Source organism: Telmatherina bonti (assembly GCF_933228915.1).
Source record: "Telmatherina bonti genome assembly, chromosome: 20".
NCBI lineage: Eukaryota > Metazoa > Chordata > Actinopteri > Atheriniformes > Telmatherinidae > Telmatherina > Telmatherina bonti.
In genome coordinates, this window is record NC_136618.1 from 17,422,273 (window position 1) to 17,441,241 (window position 18,969).

Consider the following 18,969-nt stretch of genomic DNA (forward strand, 5'->3'; position numbering starts at 1 on the left):
TTTATTCATTTTAAGCTTTGATCAAATTAAGGAGACATCCTGGGTCCCCTCCGTGCCAGGTGAGTGTGACAGCTCTAGTTTCGCGCGAGAAAACTCAAGTAGAGACTGGAAGATAAAAACGAGTTCGTGCGTAAAAGCCGCTTTCAGTAAAGCGTGAGTTGTTTTTGCTGCTTTCTTTTTTTCCATCAGATTGTCTCTTAGTTGAAATAATACCCAATCTGATAATGCTTCATATCCGTAAACAATCTAACTAGACTCTTGAAAGGTGTTTTCGATAGCACCCCCGCCTCCCCCTTTACTTTATACTTGAACACAGATCTGTTCATTCAGTGTCGCGTTTGCATTTAACTGCAGGTGTGTGTGAGTGGAGATCCACAGCTGCACGAAGGTTTCTGCTCCTACACACACCCTCATACAGCTCTCCAGTCAAACTGGTTCTGCCTTTCTCCTGAATGCTTTTTTTTTTTTAGTGACATTTCATGACGAAGTTTAAATCACATGAATTTTTATCACACACACAAAAAAAAAAAAAAAAAAAAAAAAAGCCCGTACATCTGCAGAATATCATTTTTAAAGTCACAAGCTTTGAAATGAATGGTTTTCTAGGGAATTTCCTTTTGATTCACTCCATCGTGCTGAATGAACTTTGTCAGGGTAAATAATATTTCCAAGCAGAATTAGAGGTGAATGAGTTGAACCTTGTTGATCTGATGTCACACAACCAGTCTATGTAAATTGTGTTCCATTATTACAGGCGCCATATTTACCTTTCTGGGAATTGTAAATATTATGCACCCTATCGTGTTGCATTTAATTAAATAAGACGTTTGAATACTGGATGGCAGCAGATGGATCTAATTCCACATCCTATAAGCAGTGCAGACCCACACAGACATAACCATACTAGTTTTTCTTAGTGTTGTACTCTGTTAATATCTATTCCTTCTAAAGTCCTTTATACTCAGAGTTTAGGGTGTAAAGTGTATTTTGTTACCAAAAAATTATGTAAACTGATTAATTTTCATTTATAATTAAGATAAAAGGCATAACAGCAGTTGAGTTCAAAGAAGATTGTCATTAAACTTCTTTTACAGAAAACCTCATTTGATGTGATTCATAACTATCTATCAGAGATTAAAACTTTTCTACATTAATTCTCAAAGATTATAGACTCTAGTTGGACACTAAACTAACTTTTATGTTTGTGTGTGAGCAGTCCAATGGAGCTGATGGACCAGGTATCAAACCGGTCAGGAGTGGGCAGCGATGACATTACAGATGAAACAACATCACTAGTGGACATCAGGTGGAGCTCTGATGAAGATGTAAGGGAAGACAAGAACAAAACTTAACACTGTCTCAGCAAACCTACATCTGCTTCAAACATCTGAATGTTCTCCATGTGACATTTGCACCAATGTTTTCTTCATTTAATCCCCTCTAATTAAGTCTATAATAATAGAAATTCCGTCACTGCCCTCTTGTGGTTAAATTACACCATTAACTAATAATGCTCTTTTTGCTCTTTTTATTATTTGCTTAAATTCACTGGAGTTTTTCTTCACCCTTATCTCAGTTTTATTCTTCTTATCTCCTAATTTCAGATGTCTTTATTCAGACAATACTTTGCTCCAGTTTCTAACACAAATCCAAAATTAAAAATGCTAAAACACAGTTAATGTTTCTGCTCTGCATCTCTCTATCAGAGCTCCGATGCTCAGGGACAGTGTCTTGCAGCGCCCCCAACTCCTCTGCAGACCTACAAACAGAAGTTGGAGGAATTTAAGAAACTGTTCAAAGAACTGCCAGAATCAGAAAGACTCATTGTAGGTGAGTAACGAGACTGGATCGCATAGCAGGGAAATGGGGAAAGCAGATTCCTTTTGTTGATCTTTAGTAATTCCATAATCCACCATGCTAAAATTTTTTTAAAGCAGTTCAGATTATCACTTCTACCCATGAAAGCCACAGTTTTACAAAAAATGTTTAATCCTTACATCAGAATAAATCTTTTGTGCCACAAATAAAATCCAGAAACGACTCCATCATTACTTTAAAAAAGTTGTATAAGTTCCTACAGCGAACTAGTTGTTCAGGGATGATCATACATCTTGGTGGTATGGCTGTTACTCATTTTCTACACAGATTATCCATGTGCCCTCCAGCGGGACATACTCCTCCAAGGACGCCTCTACCTTTCACAGAACTGGGTCTGTTTCTACAGCAATGTGTTTCGTGGCACGAAGGTAATGAGAATGTGGGCGAGTATGCTGTAGGAAGTCGTGTAGCTACACATTAACGCATGCATGGGAAGTATAATGTATAAATGCAGCACATAGTTATACTCAAACTGCGAATAGTCTACTTCCTATACTTCCTACATACATAAGACAGTTTTTACTTTTTTTTTTCTTTTTTTTTTAAATGACTTTCTCTTTCTGCATCATCTTCTTTGCATGATGATGCATGCTTCTGTGTGAGAGCTTTATACATGTGGCTTAGTTGCTACTTCTACTTGCAGTTAGTTGAGAATTAAATGAAGTAATGTAAAATACACACTTTGCAATGATTTACTGATACTTGTAGTGAAAGACAGAAAACATAAGTGAAGAAATTGCAGCACTAATACAATATAAATCAAAACTGATTTTTTGCTAACCTCAAAATTTAATCCCAGAATTATTCCAGGAATATTATATAAAACCTTTCAAAGCATTATTTAAAAAAAAAAAAAAAGTAAAATGTAAAATACACACTTTGCAATGATTTACTGATACTTGTAGTGAAAGACAGAAAACATAAGTGAAGAAATTGCAGCACTAATACAATATAAATCAAAACTGATTTTTTGCTAACCTCAAAATTTAATCCCAGAATTATTCCAGGAATATTATATAAAACCTTTCAAAGCATTATTTAAAAAATAATAAAAAAAGTTTATTTCTTCCTCTCATAGATCACTTTAACTCTGAAAGACATCACATCTATGAGCAGAGAGAAAACAGCTCGACTGATTCCCAACGCCATCCAGATTTGTACAAGCACTGACAAGGTTGAAACGCAGTCTTTTGGATAATTTCTTCTTCACTTTTTATGAGTACAGAATCAGATATACTCTTTGTGCCTTCACCCTCAGTTCTTCTTCGCTTCCTTCTCGGCAAGAGAGAAAAGCTATCAAGGTGTTTTCCGCATGTGGCAAAATACTCTGTTGGACAAGGTAAGACTCATACCAGATGAAACTGCCAAGAATGCACACACATCAGTGGAGCATTCATTCTGTAAACGAGTAACTATGCTCATAGTGGTTTAATCATCATTTTTGTTTCAAACTTTTCTCACACATCAAGACAAATCTTCTCTATGAGACTCAGTCATTTCACCTCAATAAAAAGGACTGTGAACTATATAGACTTGTAAGAAAACTATCTTGACTGCTGTGCCTAATTCCTCCTGAAACATCAAGTCTGTTACAGAGAACTTATCTAACAGGTTCAGAGTACATATCATATTGCTTCAGCTCCAGACTATCTCTGAGGTCATCTGTGCTGTTCTACTATTAGCATGCAGGGCAAAGATCTGCATGTAGCTGCAGGGTTTGCTCATCTATTCAACAGACACAAACATTTGTTCACTGTTCCAAACCCTGAGGTACCATGTTTGTGTGATGCAAATCTACTGATGGTTAAAAATGAACCCGTCTTAATGAAGGATACATATTATTAACCAGTTGTTTTACAGTAAAAGTAAATGGACGGAACAGAAGGGGAAAATGATCAATAAAACTTAGCATATAACTATTAGCATGCTGTCTAAAGGTGGGTCTAGAACATTGACAGAGGCACTGACCACTCATTTCCACAGTAGCCTACAGCAAATCTTGCGGTATATGTTGTGGGTAGAGGTGAAAATGTTGGATGCTCTGAACTGGGACTCTGACATTGTTAAGCTGTGAATCTGGACACCTCCCTGAAATACTGTCAAACCTAGACAGCCTCACATACACTGACAGGGTTATGTTTATATATAGGTTTTTAATTTGCTTACACATGCTGACATTTATGCTCTCAAACATAGGAAGTTACCTCAATAATATGCCGCATTTAAAACCAGGAATCCAGTAAATGGTTTAGTAAAAACTAATTCATTTTACTTTTCAAGCCAAAAAACAATTTTACCAAGAATGGACGAGGAGGAGAATAATGATGGTAAACACTTGCATTAAAATTAATTTTAGCACCGCCTTCAGTGTCCTGGCATAATAAAGCTCAAACACAGAAAACAAATAAGAAAAACCACGCAGCATTTTTTTTCTTTCTTTTTAGGTCAACAACTCGGCATTGATTATAAAATAAAAGGTTGGACTTTCACCCTGGAATTTGATCTCTGCTCAAAAACTAGCCTATTTTTGTAAACGGACTCTGTGACAGCCTTCCCACAGGGGTGTGTGTGTCTGTTGATCCGGAGCAAAACCACCTGTGTAATTACAGCAAAGTTCAACGACCTCTCCAGGTGTGGCCATGACGACGGGTTTACACCGACAACCTGCCTCCGACGGAACCCCATAGAGGCGCGCGCTCGAAAACAAGACGAAAAAGTCCGTCACTCAACTCAAGCCTAGACTAGACTGAGTTATTGAGTAATTTTTGTACGCGGAAGTCTTGACAACGTACATGTACGCCCCTGAACTCGCTCGTGCCCAGGACTTCCTGAACGTGTGAAGTGTCCAGGTTATCTGACAGCCAGAGCGAGCTTCCAGCTGCGGGGACATGGCCACGCGCAGGTGGGTAAACCCTGAATGTCATGCATTCATTTTCCGAACCGCTTAATCCAGGGGTGTCAGACTCCATTCCTCGAGGGCCGGTATTCAGCAGGTTTTTTGTCGTTTCTCTTTACCAACACAGCTTATTCAAATCAAGTGAATCCAGCAGCTTCTTGTCAACCTATTTATGAATTTCGGTCAGGTGTGTTGGAGCATGGGGATGACAAAAACCTGCAGAATACTGGTCCTCGAGGACTGGAGTTTGACACCTGTGTGGCGGTGAAGCTGGAGTTTATCCCAGTAATTAGCAGGAGGCAGGGTATACAACCTGGACTGGTCGCCAGTCCATCGCAGGGTTAAAGCTTAAATGAAAGAGGCTTCAACTTTCTGTCTACGGAGAGTATCTTATTTAGAAGTTGGCGGTGAAAACTCTCCTGCGTCAATGAACTGATTTGCAAAAATACTCCTTATTTCTATTTTTTTCTTTGGATTCCTCCAGCCAACAAAAGTAATAGTTTATTTTCTGGAAAAACATTTTGTTCTCAGATATTTGGTGATATGATCTTCTCCTGGTTGTCTGGGTTGACTCAGAAATGTAAGATGAGTATCAGAGTGACTAGGCAGACAATACGAGTTGTTTACAGGTTGTTTGTCACCCATGGAGATAAGACAGTAAATGATGCTGTGTGAAGGTCACTGGTTTCCAGGTTACCTGTACATGTTTTAGGTTTGTTTGTCTTCTGATTTTGGTTAATGTGAGCTGACAGCCTTGCAGCTGATGTTTCCACGTACTTGTGACATCTCCTTCCCAGTCTTTGACCAGCTTGGAGTTGTGGCAGATGGTTAGACAGCATTATGGAAATGATCTGGGCCTGAACCATGAAGAGATGGAGAATTTGCAGGTATCAATGGAATCAAGCATGCAGCAAAGGTAAACAAGCTGGCACTTCCACTTCTGTCCTCATGTATGTTCCAGATTGTGTTCATTTATAAGCTAATATATAAAACTGTTTGTCTGCAGCTTGCCACAGAAGTCTGGTGGGGATGACGGTCTCAGGAGGCTGGAACGGCCCCACTCCCTTCGCCTTCCTGGATTGGAGCATGGGCCACTAGAGAGCTCCACACCACAACGGGAAGAACTGCCCTCCCCTCTTGGTTCACAAAGCACTACCAACACGGTACCAAAAGTCGTGCTTTTCTAACATTGAGTATCGTCTTGCGTTACAAACTATTGGTTTGTTTTGCGTTTCCAGCAGGAAGACTGTCGTAACACACCGTCTCAACAGCGCAGTCCTGTTCTCTCACCGGACCACCTCGGCCCAGAGAGGCTCTCCAAACGCTCCTCACATTCTCTTGACCTCAACGCCAACGAGCATGGCACGTCTGAGCAAAGTGGCTCAGAAAGCATTGAAGAAGGTGAAGGGCCATGGCTCCCAACAGATACCTGAGCTTATGAGTTTTTTGTTGTTTGGTTTAAAACTGACATCTTTCCTGTACAGTGGAGGATCGAATCGGCTTCACTCAGGTGCCGGGTCGTTTGTATATCAACAAAGTCTTCCACATCAGTGCAGATAAAATGTTTGAGCTGCTATTTACTGACTCCAGCTTTACTCACAGATTTTTGGATGTCCGGAAAATCACAAGTAAGACCTGTATTAGTCTTCTTCCATTTCTGAAACTAACTCCAACTTACTGAAACGCTTAAATCCAATATTTATGTTTATTTATTGTGCTTTTCAGACTCCAGCTTTACTGCTTGGCAAAAGGATGCTTTTGGAAACCTGAAGCGTACTCTGAACTACACCATAACCATCAGCAACCCTCTGATTGGGAAGTTCTCCACTGCAACAGAGAGCCAGGTGTGTTTACATCATTGTGTGTGTGTTTGGGTTCATGCTTGAAAGGCTGAATAAACATGTTATTTAGAGAGTGGCTTATGGCTTACTGCTTATTTTTCCTAATTCATCAGACACTGTACAAAGATTTCAAGGAGGGTCAGTACTACGTTGTGGATGCAGAAGTGCACACCCATGATGTTCCCTATCACGATTACTTCTACACTCAAAACCGGTACTACATCATAAGTAACTCGAAGAGGAAGTGTCGACTGAGGTGAGGTATAATTTAATTGATCTCTAAATCTAAAAAGCTTTAGATAAGCTTTTATTGCTTTAAAGTAAAACTTGTTCTGTGCTGTTAGGGTGTACTCCGATGTGAAGTACAGGAAGCAGCCATGGGGCCTCGTAAAGACCTTCATTACCAAGAACTCCTGGAGCGGCATTGAAGAAAATTTCAGACAGCTGGGTGAGTAGATGGTTTCATCTGCACACTGCAGTAATAGAAAGAGCACTTCCTTGTTTTTATTTTTTTTAAATTTTTTTTTATGAGCTTGTGATTTATTTTATCTCTGATATGATATGAACTATTTCCTCCAACATGCATGCCCCGCAGTCACATTCTGGGTTCGCAAGACAAAATGGAATATAAAGGGATAGTCACTTTGAATGCACAGAGCACAAACTGGAGCTTAAAACTGATTTGATATCTGCAGTTTTGATGTATATAAGGCTTTTTTTGTTTCGTTTCTCACATACCAACAAAAGATGTATGCTGTTACCGGGCCTGAACATTGCAGCACATTTTTCATATTGTGTTCCAGAAAGCTTCTGGCTTCAATTAAACTCACATTCATAATGTGTCAACGTCTTACTTTAAATGTTAAGTCAATGCACCATTAGTAAAACATGTTTCAGGCTAAAATCACTCCCTCCAATTAGTGTGTAAACGTGCAGCTTAATTATCAAATCAAAGATACTTTATTTATCCCAGAGGGGAAATTTTTATCGCACCTGCAAGTAAACTTGACCAAACAGTTTTGGGGACTTTGTCATTAAAGCTACATTCTGGTAACTCCTTATTCATACACAAGCTAATCAGGGCTTTTGTATGCAAATTCTGTTTTAATCAAATTATGATTTGGGATGGTTGAAGTAAAGTTTTCCATGCATGCACATTTAATTGGTTGGTAGATATCTAACTCTTTGGGAAGCGTTGTGAAGGTGTGGATGATGAGTCCATGCTCTTCCACCTAATTAACAGGTACCTCTCAGAAAATTAGAATATTATGAAAAAGGTCAATATTTTTTTGTCACTTATTTCAGAATGTGAAACCTGTATATTTTATAGATTCATTACACATAGAATGAAACCTTTTGAAATATAGTGAGTGACCAAAAATATTGAACTTTTTCATAATCTCATTTTCTGAGAAGTGCATGTCTGATCCTACTTATTTGTTTTTTTTATATATAATTTATACAGTTTTATTTTTTAAAAAGGGTAATTGATCCAGATTTGTGTACACAGCTATTCATGTCCTCTGTGCAGTGTTTTTCTTTCTTAAAAGGGACCTGAGGGACCCTGAGTGTAGGTCACATTTACTTTACACAGCACTCACACACTCTTTGCTAACCATGAACTCGATTTTATCAGCCCAAAGAAGAGTTTACTGTAGAGCATGCCTCTAGATTTTCTTTCCATTTTGCACTCCTATTAGAAAAAAACTAAAGGGAGGCAGGGAGCAGTAAAACTTCACAACTAGTTGCATAGATTTATAGTTTGACTTTTCATTTTACTACCACCACTGTGTGATGTGTATTTTTTATGTTTGGGGGAAAAAAATGGGAAAGCTAACCTCAAACTTGGTTGTTCACAGACCACTGGGCTGCTCCTTCTACTGCTTTATCATCCATGGTTGTCCATAAAGCGGATGCTTGTGATTTGCTGAAAATTTATTTAAAACTCAATAATTTAGCTGTTTTAATTAATCTGTATTTCCATCATATGTTTGTGGTGATGCAGAAGCAGAACTGCTGGAGGAAGAACCAGGGGTCAACCAAGCAGGGGGAGAGGCAGGGAAGATGGGTGGGCTCCGGAGAAGGAGGCGGACTTACAGCCGAAGTCTATCAGAGCACATAAAGCCCAACAAGCAGTACGGACAAGATCCCGAACAATGTAGAGATCCCAGCATGGGTACTTTTAAGTTTTAACTTAACTATTATTGATTGGTTATCATATTAATTTAATTTGAGGTTTTATATAATTGTAAGAAGAACTGGTGGACATTTCTTCCTTCTGCTTTTAGTTAGTTGAGGCCAATAACTCATTATGATGCATCAAAATCCAATTAGAAGTTGAACTGATGCCGCTACATTTGTCTCAGCGGCTGCTGTTCATGCAGATGTTAACAAATTTGTCAGAACAGCTGAAATACCACAAGTATCACCATAGGTGGAATTACTGACTCACTGGGTCAGACATTTAGAAAATGGCAACATTTCAATCTGTGAATGAAATATCTTATTCATACATAACTAGCACAAAGTCCTTTTGTATCCACTAGTCTTGGTTTTGTTGTCAAGCACTGCATTATTTTAAGGTAAATAATGTTTTTGTATCCTCTGCTGCATTCCAGGCCCCACAGATATGGCAGCATCTCACAGAGGGACCACCACCGCGATAGTAGCTGCCATGAGTTTCATGTAAGACTGACAGCTGAGATATACATCTATGAAGTACTGTGTATGCTTGTTCTGGAAATCTGGTTTTAATATAATGTGTTTGTGTTTGGTAACCTCTGCATTGTTCTTCCATGCCTCAGTCTGCTGTTGTTCTCATGCACGTCAGTAATCAGTTCAAACTTGATGCTTTCTGCTATTTTCAGTTTGCTGATTCTGACGATTCTGAATCTGGCGTTATTCTTCAAGCTGTGGGCCATGGAGGACGTGGCCAATCGCATGTACCTGAGCACAAAGCATCGGCTGAGGGAGAGGAGTGAAGCCAGGTCAGATACGTTTCTATTGTCTATTTGTTCGCTGCACGTTCCTGTAGATTTGTTAATGGAACAGTAAGTGACCATTTCAAACACGTCATGCGTCGAGGAACAGGGCTTATCTGTGATGCTGCCGACACACAAGTGAGCTTATGCACTAAAAAGTCACAATGTAGAAACTGACTTTTGTTCAGCCTCAGTCAATGTGGCTATGCAGGTGATATCTTGTCTTATTTTTTCATTTTGTGATGTTTTCTGATGTGTTCATGCAACAAAACTAAAGACATTATCTACCAATGAATAAATGTCCTTTTTTTTTTTTTTTGTGTTCTTCTCCCCTGACAGTTTGGTACCTGAATATGGTCCTAAGCTGGGGTCGGCATACAAGACCAATGAGGACATGCACCTGCTGAAAACTGTTCTACAGGATTCCATTAACCTTTTAGAACAGGTGAGACGGTTAAACTGGAAACGTACATGTTTTGACAATGTGTGGAAACTTCTTTCAGGGATCCGTTTTCATTCATTTGTTCTTTCAGAGAATAAGTGTTTACGTTTCTTGTAAACAAAAAGCTGATATGTTGTAAGAATAACTTTGCAAAAGTTCTTTCTGTTTTCATAAGCTGCAGAAAGTCATTTTATAAATGCATAGCTACACTATTTGAATACCTAAAGCTGAGTCAGGTGTTCTTCTCTGCAGCTCCGCAGCTCTCTGGTAGTACTCCAGCAGAGCTTTGCTTCAGCCAATCGAACAGCAGCGCCGCAGTGATGGTGCCCGTTGAGAGGTTTGTCCCCAGACCTGAGAACATGGAAGGACTGCAGCACCGAAGTGCCTCACAGGAGCTCTGGTATCAACAGGATGTTGCCATCCCCAGACCCCAGATATGCCATGTGTTGCCAGGGGTTATGCATCAGTTGCCAGGATGTTTTCAAGCTGCAACTGGCGGTTGGAGGGACAAATTTACATAATGGCTACACAAGACACAGCACATTTAATTTATGAAGAAGCAGGGTTTATTTTTTTCTTTTTTCAACAATTGATGGCATTTGCTTTCTCATGTGATATTCTTTTTGCAATGTTTTGTTGTACCACAAATACTTTTTAACTTCGGGAAGTAAATATTTAAATGTAAATATTTTAATTTCTGCACAAGCCTTATGAATTAGGCCGAGCTTTAGCTATTTTAAAATGTTCTTTCTCCGTCAAGCTATTTGGTAACTCAAACTTGAAAGCAAATATACTTCTTTGTAATCAAACACAAATGAAGTTTTTTCATTTTTCCCATTATGACATGCCTAAATGTGGATGATTTAGTTTTTCAAGGTTAAGGGTTTCCTTCATTGTAGTTGTTGCTGATGCACAACTAAGTTCTTGAGCCTCGTTTTAATGTTTACAAAGTATTGATTCGCTAAACATTCAGACATGGTGCACAGTTTTGTTAAGCTGCCTCTTCCTCAAATTCTGTACATATGAAACTAGTAATGTGACCCAGACGTCTGAGTGCATTTTGTACATTGCATTTGTTTTTAATAAAAAAAAATTCCAAAATGATGTCATGTTTTGTTTTTTTCCTGATATGAGCAAAATTAAAGATGGTTTGACTGTCAAAGCTATCTTAAAGGTGTTACAGAAGCCTCCAAACTGGTACCATATAGCTCTGTTGAACTGACTTGATCATTATGTACACTGCATGTTTGTGTTGAATCTGCATATGCTTGAATACAAAGTTTGATCTATATTTTTCTATGCATTTTTTTTTCTTTATATTTGCTTTAATTTTTCCAACTAGGTGTAGTACTAGCTATAATACAACTAGTACAACTAGCTATAATATGCGGAAAGTAAATAATGCTCAATGCCGGGACATGGTTGTAGAAAAGTTTTTTGGTTTTAATGTTATGCTGTTTTTAAGACTTTCATTTTTTTTCAAAGTTTATAAAAGGTGGAGGAACCTATTAGACAAAGCAAAATGTTAAATAGAGCATGAAACAAACATGTCTGCTCCTTTGTTGCTGGTGAAATACAACCCTGTTAATAGTGGCTTTAATAATTGACCAGCAGTTGTGTTTTTTTTTTTTGTTTTTTTTTAATTTCCAGGACAAATATTTTGTCATAGGAGGAATGATCATGCATGAGTGGCAAACTGACAGTACATAGACATTATCATTAAACCACTTATGTTGGCTACTTATAAGCACATGGATTAGTAAGTACAGCTGTGATACTGTCACCTTATTTTCCATTTCCCCATGAAAAAACATGAGTTTATTAAACACAGCACCACTTTTAAACTGGTTCTCTGTGGTCCGGAAGTAATGAACACAATGGGGAAATTGGTATTTCACAAAAGCTTGAAACAGTTTTTTTCTTTGGTTTATTTGTGTTGACATGTATGGATTTGTATTAGGAAGCGCAAAAATCAGCCATAAAAGTAAAAATAGGAATCCTAAAACGACTATTTGTGCAATTTAACTTAAGTGCATATAGGCCCACGTGATTAAATGTGCATAAACGGCAAGTATACTGGTTTTATTTTCTCCATAAACATAGGAACTGGTGTTTCCTCGCAGTGTGCCCGTCCTGTCTGTGACACAACCTTCGTGTCTGTGGGAGTACACGAGTCCTGGGCGGGGTGAGTGTTTCATCGACGTCAAGAAGGAAACTTCATTCCTGCAGCTGAGCTACAAGCCTGCTCACCCCCCAGCAGAACCCTGAAGGAAGCGCGTCTCGGTCCACCCGGATACTTGAAGACAATCTCCTTCCGCAAATCCGACGTTGTTGAGAGGACCTCCGCGCCACACGGAGCGTCACGTAGCGGATAGAAACACCGGCCAGTACCGCTGCTGACAGGACCAAGACTTCCGCTGTTTCTGATGTTACTAAGCACCGCTGGAAACCTCAGCATGTAGCAGCACAGTGTTCAGGTATGTTAAGGCTGATTTGTAGTGTTTTTGAGGCGCCGACAAAGCGCTGTTTAACGCTACGCGGTGTCCACGGAGAAACAACCATGAGCGGGTTAGATGTGACCTCCTGCTGGTTAATAACTGGTTGTTTTTAGAAAATTAGTAGCTTAGTTGTTCAAGTGAAAAGGCAGGAAGCCATAAGGTACTGTAGAGTCCAGTAAGTTATGATGTCCACTTTGTTTACAGTACCCAGACCCGGAAACGCACCACTTCTCAAAAAAAGTATTACAATTAGCTAATTAATATTTTTATTCTTACTTTCCAACAAACTTTTGTTGCCATAATGTGATTAGTGTAAAAAAAAGTTTAATTTTAGATAAACAAAAAAATACTGTTGACGTATAATACTGGATTAAATGCCTAATCAATAAATGAATGAATTTTGTCAGAGAAAAACAATGAAGATTAGTTCATTTTCACATATTCAAAAACGTTTCTTTATTCAATTAATGATTTAATTGAAAGCCCAAAATTCACATAAACTCATTCCAGGTCGTGAGACAAACACCCAAACCTGACATCTTTGGAGCACCTGTAACAATAGTAACACGCCAATACCAGTTGCGGCCAAGAAAAGTTGCTGGAAGTAAGTAGCAAAAAAAGTTGGGGAATAATTGTCAAACCTTTTCATTAATCAGTTAGATATTCCAGCTTTAATGAACTAACTAATAAATAACTTTTTCTTTTGGAGAAATGACTATTATATCATTGCTTAATCAGATGAATATTTTTTTGAACTGTATAATACAAGAAACAACTAAGAACACATGAAGTAGATTCAGAGTCAGGGGTATCAAAGCAAAAATAGGATATCACACAGAGTTGCTGGATGTTCAGCGGGAATAATGTTAAAAACAACCAGGACTCTTAATCCCACTCACCAAAACACTCAGTGACTTGCATCTCTTCTGCTTACAAAGCAGATTTCTCTCTGAAGCGTTGTAATATTGTGGACCAGTTGCAGGTAAGAAGTACCGCGCACTTCAGACAGAACACTGCTGAGCACTACAGAGTTTATATGAATTATTGGTGCAGTGAAAAACATTTGCTATGTTTTATTTCTTTGGAAGGAAGCAGATGTGCTGCTTGGTCCTGTCATGCAACAATTAATCAGCATATGTAACCCAATCTGTCTTCTTTTAAGACCCCTACAGTGAGCTGCCTGTTCCTTCTCACCAGAGAGAGGCTGGTGAGCTCTATTGATCCTAACATCTTATGTTAACTTTGGCCATACATTACTAGCAGTATTAACACAATGTGCCATGCAGTGTGTAGACCAGAGACTTGTTTAGCCCCACTCTTGCAAACCCAGATCCCCCCACCCCAGGAAAAGCTTTGACTTAGCTGAAGGGAGCAACCTGTAAATCATCGGTATGAGATTAAGGGGACACTAAAAAGCTATGATTGTTATAAAAGCTGACAACACCTCAACCTAAATCCATCTGTGCTATAAATAAGCTGGCGAGCTGTACTGGTGGGAGGGATCTCATGCTGTAAATCATTAAAGTGCGACAGATGTGTGACAGATGTGTGGAAAGCAGACAGATTGGGTTGGGCCAAATAAGCAGGGTCTGGTCTGTGTGCAGGAAAAGTCAGTTTGGAACCGTTCCATCCTCTAAAACACATGCAAATGGATGTTAATCTGTTTTATGCTAAGATCATTTCAGCAATATAGATTTAGGAGGAATTTTTACTTGTCTCACTTCCTGTGGCTCATCTGCCACCGCCTCCATTATCTCAGCTGTGAAGTAGACATACAAATGTAGTTAATGGCAAACTTTTTTTTTTTTCTTTCTCTAAAAGCACCCGACAGGCTGTGGTACTCTCCGTCATGAAGAAGCGAGCCAACAAGGTGCTAAAGGAGGAAGATGAGGTCCTGTGCTGCTGTGAATATGTGAACAGGCATGGAGAGCGCAGCCATGTAGCCGCCTGCTGCTGCGACTGTGAGGACCTGGATGATGCTTGTGACCGGTGAGACAATTTTAACACTGAGGTTGCTACGCACAATGTACATGCACACACACACACACACACACACACACAATTTTTTTTTATTATTTTGCAGTCATGGTGCAAAAAGCGTGAATCCCATTTTTTTTGACAATTGCCAAACTTAATTGAAGATGAACTTTATTTACATGAAGTAAATAAAGCGCGCACCAGAAGAGGACTGGGATGGGAAATAAGGACTTTGACAAGTTCCTTTTGGTCCTTTATTGGTGAATATTTTTTTGGGGACGTCACATATTCTCGGCGGTCAGAGAACAAATGAGATTGTTTCTGGTCATTATATATATATATATATATATATATATATATATATATAGATATATAGATATATATATTTTATAGATATATAGATATATATATATTTTATATATATATATATAGATATATATAGATATATATATTATATATATAGATATATATATTATATATATATATTTATATATATATTATATATATTTATATATATATATATATATATATATATATATATAAATAAATAAAATATATACATATGACTGCCTCTCAGCCCTGCGATGGACTGGCAACCTGTCCAGGGTGTACCCTCTCTCTCTTACCTGCTAATTGCTGGGAAAGACGCCACCTTTCCCATGACCCTGAATTGGTCTAAGTGGTTTGGAAAATGAACGAGTGACTGCATCTCAAAACTGCATTATAACAAGCCACTTATAGGAGGGATGTTATGTGAGTTGTGGTAAACGCAACCTTTGGTGATAACTGGGCATTTTGATTTTCTGCACAGTAAATTTCCTGACGTGATCCTCACTGGGAAAATTGAAAAACAGTCTTATTTATGTTTATTGTATGCAAAAATAATATACCAGCAAATGAGCTGGTTATTGACATGGACTGGTAATTAAATATAATGATTTAGAAAAAGCAGAATTTAATAGAAAAAGTATATTCTTGGCCTTATATGTAATCTATAATCATCTGCCTTCCTATATTTGTCTGATTTAATAAACTCTTGATCTGATCAGTGGGAGGAAAGCACAGGATGCTGAGAACACTGAACATGGCTGTGAAAGTAGAACTTAATGTGTTTGATGATTCAAAAAGAGTTTTTCTTCGTTCTCTCAGGTTTCTAAAGAGGGAGCCTCAGAAACCTGAATCCCTGTCCCAGGTGGCTGCACTTGTCTCGGATCGGATTCGTGTGCCCTGGTTGTGGGGTGGAGCTCGAAAACTAGACCTGTCCATCATCCCTCCGCTTATTCTTCTCCCTGCCCTACTGCATCTGGCTGCTCTCCACTTCCTGCTCGGCGTGGCTGTTCTGACAGCACTTCCCGGCTTAGTGCTCTGGTACTACTACTTCACCCATCGCAAAAAGGGACGGACGCTCTTCTTCCTCAGCCTGGCCCTTTTCTCCTTGGCGTACATGTACTACTTGTTCATCACAGAGGTGCTTCCACACGGGGATGTTGGTCGGCTCGAGTTGGCAGCTGTAAGTCTGGGGGTAATCCTCACTCTGCTAGCGCTTTTCCACACCAAGAGAGACCCTGGCGTCGTTCGGCCAAACCACGAGGAAGTTCACAGCACAGTGACATATCACAGCCCCTTGGCAGACAGAGACTCTTCTCTTAATGGGACGAGAAATGATGTGATGCTGACGGCATCCAACCGGATGAGTTCAGAACAGGAGGGGCAGGAGCTGAACGAAAAGGATCGAAGGAACTGGTGTCCGGTTTGCAAGGTGGTGCGGCCTCCAAGGGCGGGACATTGTCGGATCTGTGGCGTTTGCGTGCTTCGTCTTGACCACCACTGTGTTTGGTGGGTTTTATTAAAATGGTTGTTTATTACTAATTGTCTCACATCTTTTTAAACAAATCAGGCAAGGAAAAGCCAGCAATTTTTTTTTCTCCAAAGGTAATGATCTAAAATCCAACAAGCGTTTGGCCTTGTTGAGACCTTCTCTGTCATTATCTATCATTATCCTGTTGTTTTCTAGCCAGCATTTGAAATTCATATGATCACAGATAGATGTTAACACATCATTGCCTCCATCCACTCTCGCTGATAAGTGTGTTCCTGCATGTGTATGTGTAGTGTAACTTTATGGTCTTGATGTTCTGTCTGCTTGTGTGTACTGTGTGTTTGTGCGCACCCTCCCCGTCGGTGCTGGCTTAGGATAAACAGCTGTGTGGGACAGGCCAACCACTGCAGCTTCCTCCTCACACTCGTCTTCTTCTTGATGACATCCCTGTACGGCATCAGTCTCGTGCTACAGAGTGTGTGTCCACATCAAAACATCTACACAGCCTTATTTTACTGCCCAGGTGTCTACAACCAGTTCAGGTACTACTGGCATCACTTACACACCATTAAAATCAGTGTCTTTCCACTTTGTTTGAATAGTTAGAAATAAAGGGGACACATTGGCTTCTTCTTATTTTCAGCCACATGTAAAAAATGACATTATTAGATATTAAATATCAAATTTAAGCTCTGTTAAAAGGTCTGACATCAGATGGTTCTGAAGTCTGTTTACCCCAGTACTTCCTGCTCATATCAGATTGCCACTGATAACTATATTTTCTAAATGTCAATTGCTGGAGGCAGAGCACACCCATCAGTTCAAACAACAGTCTTCCTGGTAGATGTATGTACACATTCTCCCAAAGCAAAACAAGATACAGTCTCCTTGACATTAAGTTAAAACTGTCATACGTATCTTTAATAGGATAATAAATGTTTACTGGTTACATCATCTTTGCCAATTGTTGATTGCATATACATCACTCACACATGCACATGTTAAGAGGACAGTAAATAAGGGTAAGTTATAGTAGGTTTGTATCTGAAAACCTAAATACATTGTTATGTAACACAAACTGAAAAGGAGATGCTCTGCTGTATTCCTCACGCTGGAGATATAGTTTAATTTGAGAAAGTATTATAGTTTTTTATGTCTAATAAATGAGTTAATCTAAAGAGAAAAGGAGAGCGGAGTCACGCAAAGTTAGGAATAAGTCAAAAAGCCATAACTAAGCATAACAGGCTCTGTCACTCAATGTTGCTTAATATACAACATCCACATTCACTACATTGCTAAGAATTAAGCAAAAAGAATGACTTCTATAATTCATGTGTCAGAAATGATATTGGCTTCAATCTATGCTCCTAGATTGGCTAAACATAAAAATCTGTAAAGCCACAAACTATACTTTAAAATGTTAGATTTAGCTGAGATTCAAATAAAGTGGCATTTGGACAACTTAGATAAAACAAATATTTAGTTTAATTGGCATTGTAAGGCTGTTTTCTCGTAGTTGCAGATAGATGAACCTACAATTTACTCCTGCTTCCAATATTTCTGCAAAGCTAAACTAACTACTTCATCTTCACTGTTAAGTTCTTCTAATTTATCTTTAGTGAGATAGAAAATTAAAAAAAACTTCAAACCACGTCTTTATACAAAATAGTGACTGCAGCTTGTGCATCAGTGAGTCTTTATAAACATTTTTTTACTTAAAAATGCAGAACAACTGCCACCCAACTAAATCATTTTGCTTTTGCTTACACAGCACTTGAGTAAATTGATATATAATGAATAACTTTACTCAGAATACATAATTAGTCACAGAAAGTGAGGCACCCCTTCATACTATATTAAGCTTTGGTAGACTGCACAAACCATGTTCAGCTGCACAGTGACTGCCTTTAAATGAGCTGAGATACCGTTTTAACATTTTTCCCATAAAGAAGTCTTTTTATGTGAAGTTCTTGCATATTGGTCATCAGGCTTCCCTCACTGCAGTGATGAACTGGTTTAAAGAGATCCTCAGAGGAAACACTTCACCATTGTCCCTGTTGAGAAAGTACTGTTTTTTTTGCTCGGAGCAACGAGAAGGATGTGAAGTAGTTAAATGCCTCTGCACCAGCACAGTTGCAGATCACACCTGGAATTGCTCCCCGGAGATATTCCACTGAACGACTGTCATCCACTAATATCACTATTATGCAATGAAACTAGATCATTTTAATGTGTCTACCAACATCTTTTAAGCGGCTCACACAGGATATTTGAACAGAAATACACAGAGTAATGAACTGGTGAGTAATTTTGTCTGTCAGTTTTGGGTTTTTACATTGAAATTGATCCATTTTTCTCTGTTTTCCCAGAACTGCGCTCTGTTTCACTTGTGCATGGTACAGCAGTATTGTGACTGGTGGGTTGCTCCACTTACTGGTAGTGCAAATCTTCAACATCAGCTACAATGTGACTGAGCGTGAGGCGCGAGCAGCCCTGAGAGAGAAAACTGCTCGTAGAGCCTGCTGGGGACTCATCGTGGACACTGGGGTTTACTCGCAGGGTTTCCATGGCAACTGGTGTGAATTCATGACCATGGGAGTCAAACTCAGCCCGCCTTCTCCCACAGATCTGGTGTGA

General features: G+C 39.0%; 2 protein-coding genes across 2 annotated transcripts; both read left to right on the forward strand.

Annotated features, from left to right (window-relative positions):
- Positions 1-1,229: 1,229 nt before the first annotated feature.
- Positions 1,230-10,359, forward strand: gramd1c (GRAM domain containing 1c; the record flags this gene model as incomplete). Its single annotated transcript, XM_079259939.1, has 17 exons — positions 1,230-1,325; positions 1,707-1,830; positions 2,146-2,246; positions 2,957-3,052; positions 3,137-3,217; positions 5,572-5,690; positions 5,781-5,937; positions 6,013-6,175; positions 6,259-6,402; positions 6,500-6,618; positions 6,729-6,871; positions 6,960-7,063; positions 8,621-8,791; positions 9,234-9,300; positions 9,483-9,602; positions 9,936-10,041; positions 10,291-10,359. The coding sequence occupies 17 exons, from the start codon at positions 1,230-1,232 to the stop codon at positions 10,357-10,359; spliced, it is 1,980 nt and encodes a 659-aa protein (XP_079116065.1).
- Positions 10,360-12,374: 2,015 nt separating this feature from the next.
- On the forward strand, positions 12,375-18,969 carry zdhhc23b (zDHHC palmitoyltransferase 23b; the record flags this gene model as incomplete). Its single annotated transcript, XM_079260122.1, has 5 exons — positions 12,375-12,515; positions 14,358-14,525; positions 15,663-16,349; positions 16,707-16,874; positions 18,702-18,969. Exons 2-5 carry the CDS (start codon positions 14,386-14,388, stop codon positions 18,967-18,969), a joined length of 1,263 nt encoding a protein of 420 aa, XP_079116248.1. The 5' UTR covers positions 12,375-12,515; positions 14,358-14,385.